This window comes from Peromyscus leucopus, chromosome 12 (genome assembly GCF_004664715.2).
Source record: "Peromyscus leucopus breed LL Stock chromosome 12, UCI_PerLeu_2.1, whole genome shotgun sequence".
Classification (NCBI taxonomy): domain Eukaryota; kingdom Metazoa; phylum Chordata; class Mammalia; order Rodentia; family Cricetidae; genus Peromyscus; species Peromyscus leucopus.
Window position 1 is genome coordinate 63,752,975 of NC_051073.1, and position 27,014 is coordinate 63,779,988.

General features: G+C 44.6%; 2 protein-coding genes across 3 annotated transcripts; one reads left to right on the plus strand and one right to left on the minus strand.

The window, feature by feature from the left end:
• Positions 1 to 873: 873 nt before the first annotated feature.
• Positions 874 to 11,488, minus strand: Cep19 (centrosomal protein 19). Of its 2 annotated transcripts, none has more exons than XM_028894108.2 (4): positions 11,246 to 11,488; positions 6,497 to 6,574; positions 5,103 to 5,284; positions 874 to 2,085 (listed from the first exon to the last, which is right to left on the minus strand). In XM_028894108.2, the coding sequence occupies exons 3-4, from the start codon at positions 5,230 to 5,232 to the stop codon at positions 1,724 to 1,726; spliced, it is 492 nt and encodes a 163-aa protein (XP_028749941.1). In that variant the 5' UTR covers positions 5,233 to 5,284; positions 6,497 to 6,574; positions 11,246 to 11,488; the 3' UTR covers positions 874 to 1,723. The 2 variants fall into 2 exon arrangements, with proteins under 2 accessions (XP_028749941.1, XP_028749939.1); XM_028894106.2 differs by having other exon boundaries at positions 5,103 to 5,266; positions 11,246 to 11,487.
• Positions 11,401 to 26,737, plus strand: Pigx (phosphatidylinositol glycan anchor biosynthesis class X). The gene is given in 7 exon segments (XM_028894076.2): positions 11,401 to 11,875; positions 12,638 to 12,701; positions 17,140 to 17,239; positions 17,241 to 17,282; positions 20,534 to 20,747; positions 23,842 to 23,942; positions 26,530 to 26,737. Coding segments are annotated over 7 exon segments (1,140 nt in total). The 3' UTR covers positions 26,674 to 26,737.
• The last annotated feature ends 277 nt before the right edge of the window (positions 26,738 to 27,014 follow it).

Sequence of the window (27,014 nt, forward strand, 5' to 3'; positions counted from 1 at the left end):
GATTGAATGTGGCCCCTATCAAAATTCCAGTGACGATCTTTACTGATGTAGGAAAAAACAGTACTAAAATTCATAGGAAAGCACAAAAGACCTTGAAGAGTCAAATGATTCTAAGTCAACAACTACAGACATACTCAAACATCCATGTTTACAGCTGCTGTATTCACAACAGCTAGGAAATGCAACCAGCCTAGATATCCATTAATAGAGAAATCAGTAAAGGAAATGCATACATATACACAATGCAATTTTATTTAGCCTTAAAGAAATGAAATTATGATATTTACAGGAAATGGAGAGAAAAAGACATCATCATGCTGTGTAAAAGTTCAAAAAGACAAATACAACATTTTCTCTCTTATACAACAAGAAAAAAAATCTATTTTTTTTTTTTTTTGTTGTTGTTTTTGAGACAGGGTTTCTTTGTGTAGCCCTGGCTGTCCTGAAACTCTCTCTGTAGCCCAGGCTGGCCTCATACTCAGTGATCCACCTGCCTCTGCCTGCTGAGTGCTGGGATTAAAGACGTGCACCATCACCACCTGGCCAAAGTCTAGGTTTTTGTATGAGTATGGATGTGTTGGGGTGGGGGACTAAAAGGGGCACTATGAGAAGGGAAGAAGGAACTTTAAGGGGTACAGAAGGCAACAGAACACAGGGGACATGGAAGCAGAAGGGGGTGACTGGGAAGAAGGGGGTCAGCAAGAAGACGGGGACAGAGGTGGGGGGATAGGAAGAGGTTATTGTTGTACCCCTGAAGATGCCATAATAAAGCACATCCCTTTGTCTAACTTACACAAATCAGCAGCACTCCAAAGCCTGGCAAACAAAACACCAGACGGAAGGAAAGAAAAAAGGGAGGAAAAGAAAAACTGGTAAAAGTTAACACTCAGCTCCAGCTTTATTCAAAGAGTAAGACTTTCCTTGTAGAAAACCTACGATTTCTATCAATCAGATAATAGTCTAGTAAGAACAAACACATCTGCACACAGTGGCCGTGCTAAACAGATCAGTGCACATCTAACTCCTGTGCAGGTCTGAACAGGAGAGCCTACTGCTCACTCATTGTGGGTGAACTTCCCACTGTATAAACCAGCCTCTCACAGGAAGTGGTTCTGGGTTTCAGAGTAACTTTAGTGTACATTTCCTGATCGTGGGGGGACAGAACTGCCTTTGTCTGTCACAATGCCTACACTTGTAGCTGTGAGGCATTTTGCAGGTGTTTTTGTCTACCCCAGAGTTAAATACACACGGAGACATAATGAACACAGGTTAATTCCAATCTTGTCAAACTATAATTATTCACTCTTTCTCAAAATCTTCTGTGTTGTGACTCTTTACTACACCCTTTCCCTTTACTTCATCCAGATTTCTACAAAAACATCTGTAGCATTCCAGGGCCATGCACAGGCCCCTTTCTGCTGAGAGAAAGTCTTCCTTGCTATTCTGGCTGCCGTAATCCAGGTTCTCACCCTCTTCAGCCTTCATTGAAAACCTGGCTCTAGTCTTTTTCCTGAGTAATATTATTAAAATATCTGTTTACACGTTTCTGAGTTACCTTCCCTTTAGATTGCCGGCTCCTTAAAGAGCATTCCCATACTGGTTTTCTGTGTTTCTCATAGACCCACACAACACATGCAAGTGTTTTGGTTTTATATGTACGTTAGTATTTACACATTTTCTAGGACCGATCTTTGTTCTTTGTGGAGACGTGGAGCAGGAGGTCTCAGAACTCATCCGCTGACTCAGTGTCCCAGCTGCAGGACAGCAGCTGTTCATCCTGAGGGAACTCAACTTCAACATCATACACAAAGCTGGGGTCATCCTTCCTCTTCTGGTTTTTCTCAAACAGTTCATCCATGATGCTCTTCCTTTTGGCCAGCTCCTTGTCGTCTAGTTTGTTCAGGTCTTCCTCGGGGTCAATGGTTGTTTCCCGTTGAATCTGCTCCATCGTTTCTGCCAAGCTCTGCCCCTGCAAGTAACCGCGTAAAAAGACGAACAGCTTCTCCAGCTGTTTCAGGGACACCTGTTCTAGGTAACTCTTGTGCCGTGGATTATTCTTTAGTTGTTCAGCAGCTCGGGTGCAATCTAGGGGGGAGAAAAGCATACATAGATCACACAGATCATACCTACCACAAACTACTGTAAGGACTAAGACAGACCAAAACCCTGAGATCACTAGCTCCAAGGTAGCCAACTAGCTAAAGAGGTTTATGGAAATCGATTATTATTCTTTAGAATTCTTTTACAAGTAAATTGAGTTTCGTAGGATATAATCATGTTGTTATGTAGCAGTTTATTTATTTATTTTTCTGAGATTAAAACATAACAACCCGGTGTGGGGGGAAGGGGAGGGAAGAGGAAGAAGGGGAAACTGTGGCCGGGATGTAAAATAAATAGATAAACAAATAAAAAAAGAAAGAAAGAAAGCTTAAAAACAAAACAACAACAAAAAACAAAACAAAACAAGCATTCCATCCTATAGGGAAGCTCCTTCAGACAAAAAGACAATGATTCAGAACAACTCCAGGGAATCCCTAAAACTGAGCAGATTCACTCCATCCTTCCTTCCTTAGAATAAACAGGAGTGCCCAGGGCCACTCCTAGGGAGCCAAGCTGCCCGAAAGGCCCTTGAGACCAGCCACACCCCTAAAAGAAACAAAACCCAGCGCAGCTGCCTAAAAGAGGCTCAAGCCAACTGGGTCCACGCAAGAGGACGACGCTCTCCCGCCTGTGGAGCAGCCTGCAGGCTGCGCAGTGAGCGCCAGGTCTGTGAGTGCCAGGTCTGTGAGCGCCAGGTCTGTGAGCGCCAGGTCTGTGAGCTTCAGTCACTCGTGCCGGGTGTGAGGGATGTGGCTGTCTTTGAGTCATTTCTGCTCCTGTGAGCAACCCCTCACCCATATTCCTGTAAGGAACCCTCTAAAGCTCACTGATTCACCAGACTGGACTTCAGTGGTATTTACACTTTGGTCTGTCATGGGCTCCCTATTTGAGATACACATAAATATGCTGTGTCTCCTAGGAAACACTTGTCACACAGCACACACACACACCACGCACCCGCGTGCCTGTAATCCTAGCATTTGGAAGAACTGGGAAGACAGACTGTCTTAGGCTAGCCTGGACTACTTAACTAGATCCTGCCTTATAAACAAAACACACAACTGGATGGTATGGTGGTGCATGTTTATAATTGCTTCTCATCTCAGCATTAGGGAGGCTGAAGCAGGAGGATATTCATGAGTTCATGCCAGCTGAGGTGACAGAGAGATCCTGCCTCAAAAAATACCCCAAATAGCTGGCTGGTGGTGTCACATGCTTTTAATCCCATGCCTTTAATTTTATATGTATGTGTACCATGTGTGTGCAGTACCAGCAGAGGCCACAAGGGGATGTCAGATCACATGGAATTGGAGTTAGAAGATAGCTGTGAGCCACCAGGTGGGTGCTGGGAATTGAACCCAGGTCCTCAGCAAGAGCAGCAAGTGCTTGTAACTGCTGAACCATCTCTCTAGACCCTAAATAAAACATTTTAAATAAGTAAATAAACCTAGCTTTGGTATGGAGAGAGCAATATGGATTTTTTCTTTTTTACTTTCTTAACTAAAAATTACTTTGGGGGATGTTAAAAACTTTCAACTGAAGAAAATGTCAAAGGATGAAAAATGCCATAATTTTTATTTATTTTAGAGACTCACTATGTAGCTTTTTCTGGCCTAGAGATCACTCTGTAGACCAGGTTTGGCCTTGAACTCACAGAGATCCACCTGCCTCTGCCTCCTGGGTGCTGGGATTAAAGGAGTGCATGCCTGGCAAAAAAAATGGCATAGTTTTTAAAAGGCAGCCATGTGACACTAATAAAATGCTGTCTACAAGTAAAAAAACCTTTGGAGAAAGAGAGAAGGAAATTTAGTATTATTAAACAGTAGTATATCATTTAATTTATAACTATTCTAAAATAATAAATCACCAATTCTTTAACTGTTAAAAAGAATAGATTAAGAAACTCTTAGTCAGGGCTTCATGACTGTGATAAAACACCATGACCAAAAGCAAGTTGGAGAGAAAAGGTTTATTTGGCTTACACTTCCATGACATAGTCCATGATTGAAGGAAGTCAGGAAAGAAACTTAAACAGGGCAGGAACCTGGGGGCAGGAGCTGGTGCAGAGGTCACAGAGGAGTGCTGCTTACTGGCTTGCTCCCCATGGCTTGCTCAGCCTTTCTTATTCCACCCAGGACCACCTGCCCAGGGGTGCCCCCCGCCCCAGTGGGCTGGGTCCTCCCACATCAATCACTAACCAAGACAATGCCCTCAGGTTTGTCCACAGGCCAGTCTGTTGGGGACGTTGTCTCAATTGACATTCCCTCTTCCTAAACGACTCTAGCTTGTGTCAGGCTGACATAAAAATACCAGCACAGGAACTGAAGTTTATAAACAATAAGTGATTTCATCAAGGTAACAATCTAGTCCCTGATAAAGTCATGATTTAAACCTAAGTTTAACTCTGAAGAACCTCTCATTCCATTGCACGAAACTAAAAACCTCTCTCTTCTCTCTCCCTCCCTCCCTCCCTCCCTCCCTCTCCTTTTCTCTCTCAGTGGGGACTGCATCCAGGACCCTGCACATGTTAGGTAAGTGCTCTACATTCCATCCCCAACAGAACTTTTATGTATGTATGTATGTATGTATGTATGTATGTATGTATGTATGTATTTTTTGAGACAGATTATCTCAAGTTATCCAGGCTTGAATTTTCAATTTTCCTGTCTCAGCCTCTTTAAAGTGTTTGGATTATAGGTATATGCCACTATACCTGATTATGTCAGGCTATTTTTATTAAGTGATTTAAGAATATTTAAGACAGGAGGCAAGGGCTGGAGAGATGGCTCAATGGTTAGGGGCACTTGCTGTTCTTGCAGGGTTCCCAAGTTCAGTGACCCAATCAGGCAACGCACAGGCTTGTAGCTCCAGCTTCAGGGATCTCATGTCCTCTTCTAGTCCCCGTAGACACCACGTGCATGGCAAACACTCACACAGTCACATATACATAAATACATAAAAATAAAGTTAAAAAGAGAGGCGGCGAGATAAAACAGGGGTACCTGAGAACTTGGAGAAGTTTCGGACCGGCATGATGCGCTGGCGACTCTTTCCTTGGGTTTCGTTGTCATATATTAAGATGATGGCTGGGGGCTGGAACCTAATTCCGCATTTCTTGGCAACACATTTCATTTTCACATAAAATTCAGGGTAAGCTGAAGGAAATCTGATAAAAATGGGATAGCTGTAGAACAAGTTCCAGAAAAAGGCAGGCTGAATGGAGCTGGGTATTGAATATATCTGCCTTCTCCTTCTCCTTCTCCTTCTCCTTCATGGATCTTAGCCCCAGAACTATTGGCCCAGCTAACAAGTTCAAGACTTTGAGGGCCTCCTGGGAAGTTCAGTTTGGCCCAGGCTAGCCTCGTTTGTTGGATCTCTGAGTCTCTGCTTTTTTGGGATGCAGGTCGTTCCCACATGAGTTAGGCAATGCCATTCGGTCTGGACCCCTTAGTGTACTTCATTCTTACCAGAGATTACGCGGGCACCTGAGCCCAGCAGTCGACCTACAGAACCATTTGGATTTTCAGGTAAAGGACGTCTGAATCACCTCTGTCAATAGCAAGGTATTATGGTCCTTCACACTTTCTCCTTTTTTGAGTCAGTGTCTCATCTAGCCCCGACTGGCCTTGAACTTGTTATGTAGTGGAGGATGATCTTGAACTTCTGATCTTCCTGTCTCTACTTTCCCAGTGTTGGAACTATAGGCATGTGCAACCGAGCCTGGTTTCTGGGGTGCTACAAATGGAGCCCAGGGCTTCATGCACACCAGGCAAGCACTCTGCCAGCCAGCTACATCCTCAGCACTTTCTTCTTTTAGATAAACATTTTATACTGAGAGGTTCACTATTGTTGGTTGTTTTTGCTCTTTTGAGGGGGCCGCCACCCAGCTCCCAAATAAATCACACGGAGGCTTATTCTTAATTATGAATGTCTGGCCTTAGCTTGGCTTGTTTTGCTTAATAATTTAGCCAGCTTTACTTAAATTATCCCGTCTACCCTTGGCTTCGGAGCTTTTCCTTTTCTATTCCTGTATACCTTTCTTTGTTTCTTACTCCGTGGCTTGCCATGTAGCTGGGTGGCTGGCCCCTGAGTTCTCCTCCTTCTCTCGTGCTCTTCTCTTCCAGATTTCTCCTTCTATTTATTCTCTCTGCCTGCCAGCCCTACCCATTTCTCTCTCCTACCTTGCTATTGGCCGTTCAGCTCTTTATTAGACCATCAGGTGTTTTAGACAGGCACAGTAACACAGCTTCACAGAGTTAACACATGCAACATAAACAAAAGTAACACACCTTAAAATAATATTCCCCACGACAGTTCACTAGACCAGATCTACCACCCCTTGTACTGTCTTAATTCTTTTCTTCATCAAGAGGTTATTTTTAAAATCATTACTTACCATCTATCTTCCCTGTTAGTCTACTTGCTCTAGGAAGTCAAGAAGTGTGTCCATTTTCATTAAGTTCTTAGCTCATATCTGGAACACAATAAGGGTAATACTTAACGCTGTGTATTAATACAAACTAAGGTTCCTATACATTATCCCGGGGCATTGGGGCAGGAGTTAGGTGCTGTTTGTTACACATTGTGAAATAATATGAAGTACCGTAAGCCGTTACTAGAATTGTTAGTTTTGGGTTGCAGCTTCTTTCTGTGAATGATTGAGACCATGTGGGGCAGTGGTTCCACAGGCCCTTCTCTTACTCCTCATAGCAGCCCCTTTCCTTGTAATTGGACAGACTCAGATTTCCTTCCTTTACTGTTTCTCTGAGGATACTGTAGAAGAACCACAGCGGAAAACAGCCATCATGAGCACTCCAGCCAGCCTGCACAGGCTTTGGAAAGCAAGGGCACACCAGGCCCAAGCCTCAGTGAGTTGTGGTAATCCTATGTTCGCCCAAGCCAGAGGGGCAGTAACCCTGGTGGCTCAGCAGCGGGTCATTAAAAGGCTTTCCAAATGGCCTTTTCCATCCTGCTTTTGATCTTTAGTATTAGCAGACCAGACTGAGCTATCAACACAAAGAAGACATGGTAAAATGGGCACACTCATAGCAGCCTCCTTCCTGGCGGTAGTAGTCGCAGCCCCAAGAAGACAATTGAAGGTTCCAGAGAGTAGGTAACTGTGGTGGTCTGAATAAAAATGGCCCCTAAAGGCCCATAGGGAGCGGCAGGATTAGGAAATGTGGCCTTGTTGGAGTAGGTGTGTCTTTGTTGGAGGAATTATGTCACAGATGTCTTCCTGTTGCCCATGGATCAAGATGTTGAACTCTCAGCCGGGCGGTGGTGGCGCACGCCTTTAATCCCAGCACTCGGGAGGCAGAGCCAGGCGGATCTCTGTGAGTTCCAGGCCAGCCTGGTCTCCAAAGCGAGTTCCAGGAAAGGCGCAAAGGAACACAGAGAAACCCTGTCTCGAAAAACCAAAAAAAAAAAAAAAAAAAAAAAGATGTTGAACTCTCAGCTCCTTCTCCAGAACCTTGTCTGCCTGCATGCTGCCATGCTTCCTGCCATGATAACAGACTAAACCTCTGAACTGTAAGCCAGCCCTAATGAAATGTTTTCTTTTATAAGAGTTGCCAGGGTTGGGGATTTAGCTCAGTGGTAGAGGCGCAAGGCCCTGGGTTCGATCCTCAGCTCAAAAAAAAAAAAAAAAAAAAAAAAAAAAAAGAGTTGCCATGGTCATGGTGTCTCTTCACCGAAATAGAAACCCTAATTAATACAGAAGTTGGAGAGGCAGGTGGATCTCTGTGAGTTCGAGGCCAGCCTGGTCTACAAAGCGAGTTCCAGGAAAGGCGCAAAGCTACACAGAGAAACCATGCCTCAAAAAACCAAAAAAACAAACAAACAAACAAACACACAAAAACCCAGAAGTTGGTACCAGGAGTGGAGTATTACTGTGATCGGCCTGACCAATGCTTTTGTTTGGAGGAATGTGGACTCCAGATTAGAAAAGCAGGTGAAATCTTTAAGTAGGGCTTAATGGGCCATCCTAGTAGGAACATGGAAGACAGTGGTGCTGAGGTGATTTGAACTGTGGGGACCTGACTCAAGAGGTTTCAGAGAAGAATTTTAGTATGTAGCCTAGAGATTGTTCTTGTGATATTTTTGGTGAAGAATGTGGCTGCTTTTTGTCCTTATCTGAAAAATCTGCCTGAGGCTAAACTGAAGAGTTTTGGATTATTTGTGTTAACAGAGGTGTTGGAGCCCATTCGGGTTTCCTGGTGGCTTTACCCTGAAGGTCTGCATAGAGGATGACTGGACCACAGGCCTGGGTGCAGGTGTCTGAGATGTCTGCACTTGGCTGTGCTGGGGGGAGGTCCACCCCTTGGCATTTCTATAAATACCCTAGGGCAGAGACAGGATCTAGGCCCTCCCTAGGCTATCATGTGTTTTCTATCTGTTTCTCTCCCCTCTATCCGTCTAACTAATATTTCCTGCTGCTCCTACTCCAGAGTACCCTGGGGAAAAGTGGGGGTGGGATGGCCCCCCCCACAGAGGAAATATCCAAACAGCCTAGTATTGAACCTGTTGTGTGGTTACTAGTGTTCACTCTTAAGAAGATTTATAATGAAAAGCAGCAAGCTGAGCAAGGAAAAACACAAACTGTACAGTTCCCGGGGAAAAGGGGCACCAGAAAGTGGAGGGAGCTAGGTCCTGTGTTCAAGGAGATGAACAGATTAAAGAAAACCTGATGTTAGATGGGATAAAGGGAGTAGATACCTCAGGGCAAGATGCTACCCAGTTAAACTTCCAACTGGTGAAAAGGAATTAAAGAAAATCTCAGAGCCTGTGTGGTGGTGTGGCACTCCAGAGGCAGAGGCAGGCCGATCTCTGAGTTTGAGACCCTTCTAGTCTACAGAGTGAGTTCCAGGACAGCCAAGCGCAGGCAGACTTCACCAAAACCAGAAGGCTGGTGAAGATGTATTTGAACGAGGGGGTCATGTTTCTGTCCCAGGAAGCAGCAGAGCCTGGCAGCTTCAGCCATGTGGTTCTGGGTCAAGGAAAGAAGAAAGGGGTTATGGAGTCCCCCCACCCCCACAGGACTAAGGAAAGCTGCTGAGGCCAGGCATGTGTCAGGAGTTTCCTTACATGGAGGACCTAGAGGCCGTTGCATGAAGCTGTGAAGGAGAAGCCTGGATTGCCTTCGAGACCCCAAGATGTGGAGATGCCAGAGCTGTGGGACACCTGCCAAGGAGAGCTGCTACCAGGAAGGGGAACCAGCCAGGGAGAAAGAAGTGTGCTGCAGTCAAGAAAGCTGAAAGGAGTTGGAGATCTGAAGAGCGTTTTGTCATCAGATATTGAGATGTAGTTTGGAGTTTGCCCAGCTGGTTTTTGGTCTTGCTTTGGTCCAGTATTTCCTCCCGAGCCTCCCTTTCCTCCATTTTGGAATGGTAATGTATATCCTGTGCCATTATAGGCTGGAAATATGTGATCTGTTTTTTTTATTTTGATTTCATACGGGATTATAGTTAAGAGACTGCATGAATCTCAGAAGAGACTTTGAACTTTGGACTTTTTAAACACTGTTCAAACTGTGATAAACATGGGGACTTTTGAGGTTGGACTAAATGTATTTTGCATTACATTATGGCTACAAGCCTGTGGGGGCCAGGATAGGGAGTAGCACTTTTAGGAGGTGTGGCCTTGTTGGAGTAGGTGTGTCGCTGTTGGAAGAAGTGTCACAGATCTCTTCCTGCTGCCTGCACATCACGGTGTGGAACTCTCAGCTCCCTCTCCAGCACCATGTCTGCCTGCACGCCACCATGCTTAATGCCATGATGATAATGGACTAAACCTCTGAACTGTAAGCCAGCTCCAGTTAAATGTTTTCTTTAAATATTAGAGTTGCTGTGGTTGGGAGGAGGGAGGACAGGGGAAATCTGTGGCTGTTATGTACAATGAATAGAAAATCTCTTATTAATAAAAGAAAAAAGAATTCTGATAATTGAATCAATCTGTACGTATTTGTCAACCAGCACATTTTTTTTTGTTGTTAAAAAAAATCTGTTGATAAAATAAATGTATGAGTCTCTGAGAATATTAAAAGAAAAAAAGAGTTGCTGTGGTCATGGTGTCTCTTCACAGCAATAGAAACCCGAACTAAGACAACAGCTAAAGCAGAAACACAAGAGAGCAGAGACAGCAGAAGCGCTGAGGCCTACGTGCTGAGGAGTTTCAGGGGGTTTCAGGCCTAAGGGCTTAGGGTTCTCCTACCCTAGGCCAACAGCAATAATATGAACCATTGTAGGAATGGAATGGAGAATCTCAAGGCCCCCAAGAGCTGTAACTTAGTTCTGTTGGAGAACTATAGACATACTGTTTAAGAAATTGATATCATTTATATTTGTTCATTATAGAAAAATGGGGACAAAAGGGGAAGAAAACATGAACTATTCACCTAACTTCTTTTTTTCTCTAGCTCTATGTATACACACATACATACGCACACCACAGTGTATTTTTATGTCATAGGATTTCCTGAATTAAAATGCAAATTTTATGGTTGCCAAGTAGATTTGTCATACAGGGCCATAATCTGTATTCTCACCCCTACTGTTAGATGCGAGAATTTTTAACTCTTAGGAGGTTAGTCATAGTAAGAGTTGTTTTTCATACTGCTGTGCTCTGCCTTTGATCCGAGTCAATGACCAGATATTACTCCCAGCTCACCTCATTAAAATATGATGTTAGCATACTTTCTAAAAAGTACTACTAAACACACTATATGGTCCACAAACACAAACCAATGGCCACACTTGTGAATAGAATTGACAATAATGTAGGGCTCTGACTATAGAGTTTTCCTTTTTATTTATTTTTATTTTATTTATTTATTTATTTATTTATTTATTTATTTATTTATTTATTTATTTATTTTTTGAGACAGGATCTCTCTGTGTAACGTCCCTGGCTGTCCTGGAACTTGCTCTGTAGACCAGGCTGGCCTCGAAAGCACAGAGATTCTCCTGGCTCTGCCTCCCGAGTGCTGGGATTAAAGGCGTGCGCCTCCGCCGCCCGACTTACTTTTTCTTTCCGGGGATCAATGACTGTGTTCTCCACAGCATCTAAAGAGGTACGGATTTCCCAGAGCACAGACCCGACTTTCCCTTCCTGATGTCCTCACTAGTGCAAGGCGACCGACCCTTCTTACCCGAGAGGAAGTACAGGAAGTGCACATCTGAACAGCAGTGAAAGGGTTGTTTCCATCCAACCGCATTGCACAGAGGGGCGCTTATATCGACTTTGAGGCGGAGTGGGGCCTGACGCTGCAGGAAGAGGTCACAGCCATTCTCTACAGGGGTAACCATGGGGTGGACTCAGAGGCAGCGGGCACAGTCCGCACGCATCCGGCTGTGGACCGGAAGCGGGCCTGAAGGCGGCGAGTGCGGTCCCAAGACGGCGCGCTTGGTTTCCACGGCAACAGCGCGAGCACGCGGACGGCGCTTGCGCAGCTTCTCGCCCCGCCCCGCCCCGGCTGGGACGGCAAGGGGCGGGGCCGAGTGCGGGCTTCCCGGGGACCTGGGGGTACTCAGTGCGAGCGCTCCGTCGGTCCTTAGGGGACTTGCGCGGGGAGCGCTGCGTCCCAGTCATCGGGCCGGCGGGGGTGCGCGCTGCAGCGGGCGCAGACTCCTTCGGCCACCGCCGCTTGTCCCGCGCGCCCCGCCCGGGCGTCGGCGCTCCGGCGTCCTGGCTGCCGGCGCCCTGGCCTGGCTGCTCCTCTGGGCGGCTGGGCTGGTCGGCAGGCTCGCCGCGGACCTCAGCGATGCCCCCTTCCACTCTGGTAAAGGGCCGGGGGGTGCTGAGGGAGCGCGCGGAGCTGGGGCGGAGGTGGGGAGCACCCGTGGCGTCTCAGCCCCGCGGTTTGCCGAGGTGTTACGGGTACCAGGGGCGGGAGGAGGGTAGCAAGCAACAAAAGCCGCGTGCGTCGCTTCCCTCCCCGTGATCTTTGCTCGGGATTCCATCCCGGAGGTCGGAGCCGGGCTTTGACCTTCCGAGGCGGGACTGGCCACACTGTGACAAAGGTACTAAACAAGTCCAGCCACAAAGTGTCTTGGGATGCTTAGGGTATCCCTGAAGCTGCTTTCTGCTGGCTGAGAGGCCAGGGAACCCTTGGTGTCCCAGGAGGTGTGAGAATGCCCAAACAGTGCGTAAAGGTGAAGCGGTGAGCTGGTGTGTTGAGTGACAGGCTTTTAAGGGAGATGCAACACACACACACACACTCACTCACTCACTCACTCACTCACTCACTCACTCACTCACGTCTACTCCAGAAAGGTAGCCCTTTGTACACAGCTGTTAAGTGATGAACTAGGACCTAGAACCAGACAAGCCAACTCCAGTGACGATATTCTCAACCTCCATGATGTACTACTTACTGAAAATAGATTTATATGTAGCTCAAACTGCTTACATTGAAAAATTTTACCTTGCTGTTAGATCCTTAGATTTTTCTAGCAAGTAAAGTATATTCTAGTAGTTATTTTCTAACTATTTAATGTTTCTTTTAATATGTTTAATTTTTAACATCTTGATTTTTTTGTAGGTATAAGGGCCACTTGTTCTGAAATCATTTTGAGGCAAGAATTTTTGAAAGATGGTTTCCACAGGTAAGTTGCCCATTGATTCCTACTTGTATTAAAATACTGGCTCATAATTTACAGCAAGTAATTGATAGTTGAAATATAGATAAATTGAAAAATTGTTTCCATTTTTGTTTGTTTTGAGAAGGGGTCTCATATAGTCCAGGCTGGCCTCAAATTTGTTATGTAGTTTGGAATAACCTTGACTTCCTTGATCCTCCTCCTCATTCAAGTGCTGGGATTATAGGTGTGTGCCACCAAGCCCAGATGCTGCTGCTGCTGCTGCTGCTGCTGCTGCTGCTGCTGCTCCTCCTCCTCCTCCTCCTTCTTCTTCTTCTTTTTCTTCTTCTTCTTCTTCTTCTTCTTCTTCTTCTTCTCCTTCTCTTCTTCTTCTTCTTCTCTTCTTCTTCTCTCTCTCTCTCTCTTCTCTCTCTTCTTCTCTCTCTCTCTCTCTCTCTGTCTCTCTCTCTCTCTTTCTCTCTCTCCCTCTCTTTCTCTTTCTCTGTAGACCTGGCTGTCCTGGAACTCACTCTGTAGACCAGGCTGGCCTTGAACTCAGAGATTCACCTGCCTCTTCCCCCTTAGTGCTGGGATTAGAGGTGTGCGCCACCACTGCTTGAGACAAAGTATTGCTGTATCGCTCAGGGTGGCTTGGAACTTAAGATGATCCTGCTGACTCAGCCTTCCAACTTGCTGGAGTTATAGGTGTATACTATGATTCCTGGCTTATTTTGCTTTTATTATTATTAATTAATTGTCTTGTTTTTGAAAAAAAATCACTTCTCAGCATTTTGTTTATGATCAAATATATTTTGCATTTTATTTTTCTTTTTGTAGAATTTTGCTCCCGGAAAGCTAATTCCAGACGGATAAGTCCTTTCTCTTCTGGCTTATTCTTGACTTTGTTGTGTGTGTGTGTGTGACCTTTTGCTTTGATAGCCTTTGTCTCCAGTGACTGTATGTGACGTGCCTTGGTGTGGTTGTGTGTGTGCGCGTGTGTGTGTGTGTGTGTGTGTGTGTGTGTGTGTGTATTTCCTGCTTGAGGTTTGAGGTTTGCTGAGCTGCTTGGATTTATGGAATCATGGTTCCAGGGTGGGGAGCGCGCGTATGCCCCCTCTGCGTCCTTCTCTGTCTTCCCTGGGTACCACTGAAGCAGCTCCTAGATTGTACGCTTTATTTCGAGGTCGCTGCTTCAGTTCCTGCTTCCCTGCCAGTCTTTTTTTTTAATTTTTATTTCATGCACATTGGTGGTTTGCCTGCATGTATGTCTGTGTGAGGATGTTGGATCCTCTGGAACTGGAGTTCTGTGAGCTGCCATGTGGGTGCTGGGAATTGAACTCAGGTCCTCTGGAAGAACAGCCAGTGCTCTTAACCACTGGCTCTCTCCAGCCCCCACCTGCCAGTCTTTTCTTTCTGTTTATTTTTCTTTTTTTTTTTTTATTAAGAAATTTTTTTCATTCGTTTTTACACTATTTTTCTTCTTTTTATACTCCAGTTTTCATGTTTTTCTGTGGCTGTCTCCAAGTCATCGGTCTTTTATTACTCAATGTTTAATTGCTTTTAATCACACATTTAAAATTTTTATTTTTACATATTTTGAAGTTACAGTCCAATCTTTAAAAATTAAAAATGAAGTTGGGCTGTTAAATGGCTCAGTGGGGTAGAGGTGCTTGCCACCAAGCCTGATGACCTGAGTGGGAGCCCCGAGACTAACATGGGGGAAGGCGCGAGCTGACCCCCACAAGGTGTCTTCTGACACTCAAAGGTGAGCCATGGCAAATACTTTATAAACACATTAAATGTTTTCATTAGATTTATTCATTTTATTTTAGGATCTTTTGCCTGCATGTATGTATGTGTGTCACTGGATCTCCTGGAACTGTTGTGACCCACCATGTGGGTGCTGGGAATCAAACCCAGGTCCTCTGCAGGAGCAACAAGTGCTCTTAGTCTCTGAGCCATCTCTCCTGTCCCATATAAAGACTTTTAATGGTCACCTGCCATTCCATTTCTTTCTTAACATCATAAAGAAAAAAGGTTTCTTTGGGCTCCTTATTCTGAAGGTATAAGGTTTTAAGTCAGGGTTTCTAGTGCTGTGGTTGAACACTTGAACCAAAAGCAACATAAGGAGGAAAGGGTTGATTCATCCTAACAACTCTCTCAGGTCCCGCTCCATCACCGAGGGAACTCGGGCAGGAACCTGGAGGCAGGAACTGAAGCAGAAACCATAGAGGAGTGCTGCTCACTGGCTTGCTCCACATGGCTTGCTCGTGTGCTCTCTTGTTCTATACCATTGTGGCACCAGCCACAGTGGGCTGGGCCCTCTCACATCAGTAGGTTAAAAACACTCCCCCATAGACTTGGCCTACAGGCCAGTCTCATGTAGGCATTGTCTCAGTCGAAGTTTCCTCCTCCCATCTGACCTTAGCTTGTATTAATTTGACAAAAACAAACAACAACAACAAAAACCCCCAGAAAACCCTAACCAGCCCAAAAGGCCACACCTGCTAGTGGCTTTCTTGCTGACCAAATCTAAAGGTAGCACAGGACATCACATGACAAGGCAGAAAGCAGCAGGTCCACGCTGGCCTCTCTCTGTCGACGTTTTTCTGGTGGTTGCTCATGTTTTCTTGGCTCTTGACGTGTGTAGTCATATTTGATTGATCGCTGAACTCTGACATTTGTAGACTTTGTTTTCTTCCTTTCAAGATTGTTGGGCTCCTCCTGCTGCCAGTAAAGGTTTTCATTGATCAACTTGATCCTATAAACTTGGTGTTTGTTTAGTTCTAAAGTTACAGTGGTCTTTGCTGTGGGGTTAATTTGTCTAAGTCGTCAGTCACCCTGTTGGGGACTTCCCTGATGCTTCTGTTTATGTTTTGTTTGGTCAGAACTCGAATGCTTTCTGATCATGCATGAGATTTGGGAATGTTTTACTTTTCAGCTCCTTGGTCACTTTTTTGTTCATCTTCTGGACTTCCTATTTACATTTAGCATTTGGTAAAAACAAGAAATTTCTAGTTGGATTTTTTTAACTTAAAAAAATGATTTTATTTTTCTCTCATACCATACATCACAACAGCAGCCCCTCCCCCCCCATTTATTTTTAATATATGCTCCTTTCTGGATTTAGTTCTGTGACTTCCTAGCTGCTTCATTCTCTGGCAGCCCATCTTGCTGTTTCCCTAAGCTGTGCTTGGGTCCTCTCTGCACTGTGGTCCAGAATTTGCCTCTGGACAGAGCTGGGGCAGTTACACATTTCATTTCATATCATTGTTTTGTTTGTTTTGCGATAAGATCTCACCAAATAGCCTGAGCTGGCTTTGAACTTGGAGAGATCCTTCTGCATTGGCCTGAGTGCTGAGATTGTAAATGTGTACCGGCTCTCCTAGTTTATAATCTGTTTTAAAATGTGTGTACATGAGTACGGTTGTGTGTGTACCTGTGGGTATGTGTATGTGAGTGCAGGTGTGTGTACCTGTGGTATGTGTATGTGAGTGCAGGTGTGTGTGTACCTGTGGGTATGTGTATGTGAATGCAGGTGTGTGTACCTGTGGTCATTTGTATGTGAATGCAGGTGTGTGTACCTGTGGGTATGTGTATGTGAATGCAGGTGTGTGTGTACCTGTGGGTATGTGTATGTGAATGCAGGTGTGTGTACCTGTGGTCATGTGTATGTGAATGCAGGTGTGTGTACCTGTGGGTACGTGTATGTGATATGTGTATGTGAGTGCAGGTGTGTGTACCTGTGATCTGTGTATGTGAATGAATGCAGGTCCTTGAAGAGAGACATCTGACCCCCTCTAGCTGGAGTTACAGACTGTTGTAAACCACCTGGCATGGGCACTGGAAACTGAACTCAGGTCCTCTCAGAGCAGCAACACTCTCTTAACCGTGGAACCATCTCCAGACCTAAGTTCATTTTTTAGATGATTATGAAGTAATTGCTCTTTTTCGACAGTGCCAGTACCATTGTTGAAAAGACATTGGTTTCCTCTCACATTATATTAATTCTTTTCTTGGAAATGTTAATGCATGTGTGACTACTTTTGGGTTTTATTCCTTTCTATTGATCTCATCTGTGGTGGGTTTTTTTTTTTTTTTTTTCCTAAGACAGGGATTCTCTGTGTAGTTTTGTTGCCTGTCCTGGATCTCTGTAGACCAGGCTGGCCTTGAACTCACAGGAATACGCCTGGCTCTGCCTCCTGAGTGCTGGGATTAAAGACATGCGCTGCTGCCGCCTGGCCTTTATCTGTTTTTACATTAATGCTGTGCTATGACTCCTGACATGAGTTATGAGACATCTAATGGGTGATCTCTTATGGTATACGTATTTCATTTGACATGATAATCTACTTTTGGACAATGAATTTGAAATACAGTATCTGTGCTGTTCTGGATGTAATGTTAATCTATCTTATTTAATAACTGAGTGAAGAGGTTTACTTTAAATGCCCTTATCTTACAGAGACCTGGTAATAAAAGTAAAATTTGGAGAAAGCATTGAGGACTTACAGACTTGCCGGCTCTTAATTAGACATTACATCCCAACAGGACTTTTTGTGGATCCCGTATGAGCTGGCTTCATTACGAGAGAGAAACGTGACACAGGTACAACTATGGGGTATTTAAAGAGAAATTAATACAGGAGTGCTGGGATTGGATTAAGGTAAAATGGTAGATAAGACAACATTGTAGTTTAAATTCTGTTAAAGTTTCTAAGTCCTTTTTTTTTTTTGCAAATGAGTAACGATTGTCAGGATTAAGCCAACTAACCCCAGGTAGTTGAATGCTTTTCATTGGTATCAAGTGACTAAGGAAGTTTGTGTGTGTGTGTGTGTGTGTGTGTGTCTCTCTCTCTCTAAGAAGATTAAGGATTGATAAATAGTGCTCAGCTTTGTTACCAGGAAAGACACGCTGGCTTCTCGCTTTACTTTTTAGTGTGTATGTGTGCTTGCATGTGCCTGTGTACCCTGTACGCGCACGTGCGAAGGCCACAGGTTGACATGGCATGTGTTCCCTCTCGCTCTCCCCATCTTATTTCTTGCGGCTGGGTCTGTATTAGTTACTTTCCTAATGCTGTGATAAAATACCAGACCAGGACAACTTATAAAAGAGATTTTAATTGGGATTATGGTCCCAGATGTTGGAGTCTGTGGCAGCTGCTGGAGCAGCAGCTGAGAACTCATCCATAAGCAGAAGGCAGAGGCACACCGCTGGGGTTGGGTGGAAGCTTTTGAAACGGAACCGCCTACACCAGGGACACACCTCCAGCAGGGACACACCTCCTAACCCTTCCCAGATAGCCACCAACTGTCCCCAGGCTTGTACCACCACGCCCAGCATAACAACATGTTTCTAAAGGAAGTAAAAGATAGCAAATTAAAGAAAAGTGAAAATACGCCCTCACAATTAGTAGGCTGATAAAACTACTTAGGAAGAAATTCATAGCCCTAAGTGACTAAGAAAGTAGAAAGATCTGAAATAAATAATTAAGGATCTGAGCTTGGCAGTGGTGGCGCACGCCCTTTATCCCAGCACTCGGGAGGCAGAGGCAGGCAGATCCCTGTGAGTTCAATGCCAACCTGGACTACAGAGTGAGATCCAGGACTGTTACATAGAGAAACCCTGTCTCCAGAACAAAACGAAAATAACAACAACAACTAAGGGTCTGGAGAGAAGGCTCAGTGGGTAAGAGCACTTGCTATACAAGCATGAGGGCCTGAATTCAAGTCCCACAACCCATTAATCCAGGTGCTGATAGCAAGCGTCGGTAACCCAGTGCCTCTGTGGGGAAAAGAGGGGCAGAGAGGGGAGCATTGAAGGGATGGATGCCCGGAAGCTCCCAAGCCAGCGAAGCCACCATAGCAGTGACCCAAATAAGTTGGGAGGCAAGGACTGATCACACGCACCACACGCACACGCAAGCACGCACGCACGCACGCACGCAGACAAAGAAGACTTCGACTTCCTAAATGCTGGGATTATAGGTATGTGTCACCATGTCTGGCTTTAGTTTTAACACATTGAATTTTTATTTGTCTTCGTTTTTTGAGACAGAGTCTGTGTAGCCCCGGCTAGCCTTGAACTCATAGAAATCTACCTGCTTCTACCTCTCAAGTGCTGGAATTAAAGGCATACACCACCATGCTGATCTCTTAGCACTTTTTAAAAAACACCTAATTTTTATTTTATTTTTTAAAACTTTTATTTTATTTTTAGTTGTGTATACATATGTGTGTGTGTTGTGTGGATATGTGTATGTATGTGTGGGTGCCTATGGAGGCCAAAAGAGGAATTAGATCATCTGGAGCTGGAGTTATAGGCAGTTATGAGCTGACCAACATGGGCACTGAGAACCAAACTCAGGTCCTCCATAAGAACTCTTAACCCCTCACTGAGCCGTCTCTCTTCTCTCTCTCTCTCCCTCCCTCTCTCTCTTTCTCTCCATCCCTCTCTCTCCAGCCCCTATTTTACTTAGTGTTGTGTGCAGGTATGCATGCCACGGCACACATGGAGAGAGCAGAGGACATTTTTTTAAAGATTTGTTTATATTTTTATTATTGATAATTATATATGTGTCTGTGTGAGTGTATGTGTGTGGGTATCCACAGAGTCAAGAAGAGGATGTCGTCAGATCTTTTGGAACTAGAGTTCACAGGCATTTTTAGCTATCCAGTGTGGACACTTGGATTCCAGCATTGGTCTAGAAGATGGAGAAACACACGCTCTTAACCACTGAGCCATCTCTTCAGGCTGGTGGAAAACCTCTGGGAGTCAGCTCTTTCCTCCTACTGTGTGTTCCAGAATTTAAAGACTTGCATGGCAAGTCCTCCTATCTATGGGGCCATCTCTCGGAGGTTTAAAGAAAAAAAAATGTAATTTGTACAGGGCGGTGGCACACACCTTTAATCCCAGCACTTGGGAGGCAGAGCCAGGCAGATCTCTGTGAGTTTGAGGCCAGCCTGGTCTACAGCGCAAGTTCCAGGACAGGCACCAAAACTACACGGAGAAACCCTGTCTCGGGGGTGAGGTGGGTGGGTGGTGGGGGAATGGATGTAATTTGCTGGTTGGGAATGATGGTGGATGGTGCATACCTATAATTTTAGCACTTGGTAGGGCGAGGCAGATTTTCAAGTTTGTGGCCAGCCTGAACTGTAGAGTAAGTTCAAATCCAGCCTTAGCTAAACAGTGAGACACTGTGTGTGTGTGTGTGTGTGTGTGTGTGTCTGTGTGTGTGTTTGTGTGTGTCTGTGTATGTGTGTCTCTGTGTGTGTGTCTGTGTGTGTGTCTGTGTGTGTGTGTCTGTGTGTGTCTATGTGTGTGTGTGTGTGTGTGTGTCTGTCTGTCTGTCTGTGTGTGTGTGATTTGTTTGAAGTGGTTAAGTGTTGTTCAGTGGTAGATCCCTCGCCTAGAGTGCACAAAGCCTGCTTTTGAGCCCCAGCACCACTAGAATGAAGTTGTTTTTCACCTCTCCGTCATATCCCCGCTCTGGAAAGTTGCTGACCTTTGCTTGGCTTCCTGCCCGCCGTGCTCTGTCTTACTCACTACCATTTTACTTCACCAGAGAACAGGAAATGGCCAGGGTGATGCCAGTCATTTTAACCTAACCCAGGCTAAATGGTTTCTGTCCTGGTTGTTCCCTAGTTTACTTTTATTATCCGTGGATCATATCCTGTGTCTTCTGCATACAATTGAGGATGAAAAGGGAATGGAAATAGCCTGTAACGGGAATACACTTGATGTTTCTGCCTATTCATACAGCAGTTTTTGGGTTTTACTTTTGTATTTTATTTTATTTCTTTTTTATTTTTCTTCATTAGTATTTTCTTCTTGATTGATATTTGTTTTCTCTTCAACAGGCAGTGATGGTGTCAGAAAACTTTAATATAGAAGCCCCCAACTATTTGTCCAAAGAATCCGAGGTCCTCATCTATGCACGACAAGATGCACAGTGCATCGATTGCTTCCAGGCCTTTTTGCCTGTGCACTATCGCTATCATCGGCCGCATAGGAAAGATGGAGACACCCTGATTGTGGTCAACAACCCAGAGTTACTGATGTACTGTGACCAAGGTGAGGGTTGAAACGAAGAGTCGAGGTGTGGTGGCAGGCCTTAGTCCAGGACAATACGGCAGAGGCGCCTTCCTCGGTCAACCTGTACTGAACTGTTGTAAGACAGGTACCTCTGAGTACCACCTAGGTTAGGAAGTGGAACTTTACAGGCCTGTAAGGTGGCTCGGCAGCCAAGGCGCTTGCTGGGCCTGACCAGCCGCATGCATGATCCACAGACCCACATGGTGGAGGGAGAGCTCAGCTCCTGCGTGTTGTTCCCTGACCTCCATATGTGCAGGGTGCACATGTGTGTGTGTGTACACACACACACACACACACACACACACACACACAACTGTAACAAAATATTTTAAAAGAAAAACAACTTTTCCACCTACTCTGGCAGCTAGCCCATGCGTTCTGTCTCTATTACAGTCTCCTCTTTCCTTTGTAAGGCTGACTGACTTTCCTGACTTGAACACTTGCTTCCTCTCTGAAGGTTTTTAACATTCTGTGTATGTTTGTGTGTCTCTGTGTGGGTATGTGAATCTGTGAGTACAGTGCCCAGGAGCCAGAAACAGGTGTCATATCTAGAACCAGAATTAAAGGCAGTTGTGAGTCACCCACCATGCATGCTGGGAACCAGGTTCTCAGGTTCTGTGGAAGAGCGAGAAGTGTTTGTGATCTCTCAGCCTTCTTTCCATCCCCAACCCTCACTTCTTTAATGGGCATGATTCTTTTTGGGGGGCAATTTCGAGATAGGGTTTCTTTGTGTATCCTTGGCTGTCCTGGAACTCACTCGGTAGACCAGGCTGGCTTCCAACTCAAGAGATCCACATGCCGAGTGCTGAGATAAAAGGTGTGCTCGGGGCTGGAGAGATGGCTCAGAGGTTAAGAGCACCGGCTGCTTTTCCAGAGGTCCTGAGTTCAATTCCCAGCAACCACATGGTGGCTCACAACCATCTGTAATGAGATCTGGTGCCCTCTTCTGGCTTGCAGGCATACGTGCAAGCAGAACACTGTATACATAATAAATAAATAAATAAATTAAAAAAAAAAAAAGTGTGCGGCAGTACCACCCACCTGGCAGTGAGCATGATTCTTTTTTTTTTTTTTTTTTGGTTTTTCGAGACAGGGTTTCTCTTGTGTAGTTTTGCACCTTTCCTGGAACTCACTTGGTAGCCCAGGCTGACCTCGAACTCACAGAGATCCACCTGGCTCTGCCTCCCGAGTGCTGGGATTAAAGGCGTGCACCACCACCGCCCGGCAAGCATGATTCTTAAATACTATAATTTTAGTCTTGTCCAGAACAACAAGAACAACAAAATGTTGTTTCTATTAAGTCTCTTTAGTTTCAAGTTTCCCTTGTATCTCTCTTTTCTTTGAAATTCTTTTGGAAGGCCCACTGACCTGAAGGTTTCTTTCTTATGGTTTGGGCCTTGGTGATTGCACTCATGTAAAACTCTTTGTTTCCTGGAAGTGACTAATGACTCCAGAGATAGGATCAGATTCATTCATGCTTGGTTCCTTTGGTAAGAACATAGGTCATACTAAGTTCTTTTATGAGTAGACATGTAATATCTGGTCATCTCTCTTTTCAGGGGAAGGGAATGAGAGAGGATCTTCCTGTGTAGGACACTCTTGTCTTAAACTTTCTTTGTAGCTCACAGCCCAGCCTTGAAAGTCTTGATCCTCTTGCCCCATATTCCTGAGTGTTGTCTCCTTTTTATAGTGATCTACCTCCCCTTTGCTTCTTTCTGTTTTGTTTTTAGACTTATTTTATGTATGAGCGTTTGCCTGCATGTATGTATGTGCACCACATATGTGCCTATGGGTGTTTGTGAGCTACCATCTGGGTGTTTGTGAGCCACCATATGGGTGCTGGGCACTAGACTTGGATCCTCTGTAAGAAGAGCAAATGCTCTTGAACTGCAGAGGCCAGTCCCTGCTTTCTGTGTTTAAAACTGGCTTATAGGACTTCGAGAGGCTTGTGCTTTGTTTCTTCCGTCCTGTGCTGGGTTGGTGGGGATACTTGCTCGCCTACACTGGTTGCGGACTTAGTTCATGAGCTTTGGGACTCACTCTGCAGTTCTGTTTTTATGTGGAGATTTGTGTAACTTACAAAACTATTCTTGCTGGGTTTGGTGGTGCACACCTGTAATCCCAGTCCCCTGGTGGCTAAGATAGAAGGATGAAGACTTTGAAGGCATTTGGACTGGGCAGTGAGCCCCTGTCTCAAAAGTACAAGAGGATGTAGAGACGGGAGGGTCAGGAGTTGAAGACCATCCTCGCCCATGCAGGGTGTTCAAGGCCGGTTTAGGTTACGGGAAATGGTTGTCAAACAAGGCTAGAAGTCCTGTTCTTTGACTGTCTCTTCACAGTGTCTCAGAGTTGAGGTCTTTTTTGTAGTTTGAGAAGCTCTTTCAAATTTTGATTCTTCCTAGTCTTTAAATGTGGGTTACTTTTAGAAAAGCTAACAGCATTGTTACAAATAACCAGTAGAGGGAATTTTTAATCTTATGTTGTCACTGGGAAGCCTTTCCTTATGAGAATATTCAAGGCTTTTTCGTTCTATTCACTTTCTTTATCCAGTCATGTTTTCTGTTCCCATTAATGACACCATTACTTGTCCTAAATAAGCTATGAAGAAGTGTTTCTCCTGAGAGAACACAGAGAATTCTGATAGTTTGTTTTGATCTGAGTGTTCTTTGTGTTAATGTTTGATATGAAAATTTATCAGGCTGTGTCCTGAAGATATGTTCATTCTTCTGAATATAATTCATATCCTTCAGAAGAGGTTTTTGAAACAATGTCTTTTTTTTTCTGAAGTGATGCTTCAAAAAAGGTAACATTACATTTTTAATGAAATCTGTTAACAAAATATGTTTCACTTCTGTGATCACGACTGCAATTCCATATTTCTTGGGCATCCACATAAGAAAGGACATCACATACCAGCATATGATGGATGTGGGTTCAAATCATCTGTGCTGTGTGTTTAAATGTTTGAATTCTCATATCCTAGCATGCATGATTCCCGGTGAAGTGCAGGACAAGCTACAGCCTTGAATCCAAATGTGAGTTTTCTGATCTCTTGTTCTTTCCCTTTTTTCAGAGTTCCCTGTTTTGAAATGCTGGGCTCAGTCAAAAGTGGCAGCTCCCTGTGCTTTGAAAAGTGAAGAGGTCTGCCTGTGGAACAGCATGCAATATAAATCAGTAAGATGCTTTATGCTGCTCTAAAGTAGCACTACCTCGATTCCAAGTCTTTCTGTCAAGGGTTAGCGTGCTGTAGTCCAATACAGAGCACTTGTGTTGTTTTAATATTGTTTCTTTGCTACTGATGGCTCCGGTGGGTAAAGTCAGTATTCTTTGAATTGGGAGCTGGTGGTGAGTGAGTCCAGGCCCCATTGGTTCAGAGTGTCCGTGTAGCGGGTATACTTTGTAAAGGTGTGAAATGGCAAAGAAAAACAGTGCAGAGCCATTCAGTTTTCCTTCAGCAGAAGATCAGAAATTTAAGGCCACCCTCAGCTGTATAGTGAGTTTAAGGCCACTCTGGGCATGAAAACCTGTGTCAGAATAACACAAAACCAAAAAAAGAACGTACTGTTTTTAGAAAAGGAGGTCCCAGGATGTAGGTTACTGGTAGAGTGCTTGATAGCATGTGAAAGACACTAGGTTTGTACCTCAAAATATAAAAATTAAAATTTAAAATGGAGAAAAGGCCAAATATGATATAACATGTCTATAATCCCAGCACTCAGGAGGTTATAGCACAAGGAATGTGAGTCCCAGGCCAGCCTGGACTACATAGGGAGTTCGAGGTTAGATCCTGTGTAGGGGACCAGCCCTCACACTTAATTACCCCAGGAACTCTTGAGGAATGAGGGATAAGAGACTTAGTTAGAAATAGAGAGAGATAAAAACACAGGAAAGACTCAGGTGGGCCTGGCTCCTTATCCACCGGCCCAGAACTTTATTCCAAAGATCTGTTTATAACAATGCCAAGGGGTGGAGCAAAAGACCTCCCCCTTGCTAGTTAGACCCTTACAAACACCTGGTAGCCAGGCCTGTGGTCCAATCAACCTCCCATATAGTCCTGCTGGGTACAGTCACTAGGAAACCTAGTGGGTTCCAACAACTCTGTCTCTTTCTTTTTAATTTTCCTTGTTATTTTTGTGTGTGTGTGTGTGTGTGTGTGTGTGTGTGTGTGTGTGTGTGTGTGTGTGTGTGTAGGTCAGAGGACACTTTTAGGAGTTAGTTATCTCTTTCTACCCAGGGTTTCTTTCTCTTGTGGTTTTTTTTTTTGTTTTGTTTTTTTTTTTTTTTTCTGAGACAGGATTTCTCTGTGTAACGTCCCTGGCTGTCCTAGAACTTGCTCTGTAGACCACGCTGGCCTTGATCTCAGATCCGCCTACCTCTGCTCCTAAGTGCTGGGTTAAAGGCGTGCGCTACCATGGCCTGGCATAGCCACCACCACACAGCAAGGGTTCCTTTCACTGTGGGTTTGGAGCTCAAACTCAGGATATCAGACATGGACAGCAAGTACATGCTTTTACCTGATGAGCTATCTTGTCAGCAAGTCCCTGTCTTTTAAGAAAAAAAAAGTTAGAATTAATGTAAACTTTTGAGTTATAAGAATCAAAGAAATAGTCTCACCATGACATATACATTTAAGTGAATGTAAGTTTTCTTGGTTTTTTTGTTTTTTTTTGTTTTTTTCTTTTGAGACAGTGTTTCTCTATGTAGCCCTGGCTGTCCTGGAACAAGTTCTGTAGATCAGACTGGTCTCAAACTAAGAGATCTGCCTGACTTTGTCTCCCAAGTGTTGAGATCAAAGGTAGGAGCCACCACACCTGACTAAGAAAACTTTTAACAATAAAAAATATTCTTTTAAAAAAGAAAAGAAAGCTGGGTGGTGGTGGCACATGCCTTTAATCTCAGTACTCAGAGGCAGGCGGATCTCTTGAGTTTGAGGCCAACCTGGTCTACAGAGCCAGTTCTCGGACAGCCAGGGCTGTTTTACAGAAAAATCCTGTCTTGAAACACACACACACACACACACACATACACACACACACACACACTTCTTTACACAGTGTATATAGATAATATCTATCTACCACTATGCCCCTCCAGCTCCCCTAATGCCACACACCCTCCCAAGTTCATGTCCGTCCGTGCCAGGGCCCCCGATATAGGGTTTCTCTGTGTAGGTTTGAGCCTTTCCTGGAATTCGCTCTGTAGTCCAGACTGGCCTCAAACTCACAGAGATCCCCCTGCCTCTGCCTCCCGAGTGCTGGGATTAAAGGCCTGCACCACAGCCGCCTGGCTTTCATGTCCTCTGTTTAAGAAAATATTTATAGCCTGATGAATCCAGTCAGTGCTGTCCATGTACACATGGATGCATGGCTGTGTGGCCATCCACAGGGGCATGAGCAACCTGCCAGTGACATGTTCCCAAAGGACAGTGACTCTTCCTCCCTTAGCAGCCACCAGCTGCCTATAGCTCCTCCACTAGCAGTGGGGCCTCAGAGTCCCCTCCCCCAACTGTGCTACAGATTTGACTGGCTTGATCTTGCACATGTCTTGTGCATGTAATTCCAGCTGCTGTGAGCTGATACAGGCAACAGCCATGTCCTGTCCAGAAGTATGCATTCAAAGCTGTCTTCCACATATTCTGGCTCTTACATTCTTTCTGCCCTTCTTCTGAGAAGTTCCTAGAGCTTTGAATGGTAGGAGCTTGATGTAGATGACCCGCAGAATTATTAAATGTCTCTGATTTTCTGTTTCTCCCTCTCCACAGATACTGAAGAATTTGACCCTGCAAGTTCCTGTGGGACTGACGATACACACCACTTTAGTGTGTTCTGTGACTCTGCTCATTACCATCCTGTGCTCTACTTTGATCCTGTTAGCTGTTTTCAAATATGGCCATTTTTCCCTGTAAGTTTTATATAGTTAGATGTTTTCTAGGAACCTAATAAATGAGATCTATTACTTTGTGACAAGAATTAACTGGCTATTTTGTCTTCATTTATTGGTAAAATTATGTTTCCAGGCAGGTCTCTGTCAGTTCATGGCCAGCCTGGTCTACATTGTTAGACCCTGTCTATAAAACAAACAACAACAACAAAATTATGTTTCACACAGGAAATTTTGGGTCATTGCTAGCTAATTGCAAAATACAGTGTTCTGTGATGTGAGCCTCAAGTGCTCTTGGGTGGTCTAGTGCAGGAGGCTTCCTCGTGTGAGATAATACTTAGAAGTGGCTGTCTTCATTTGGTATAG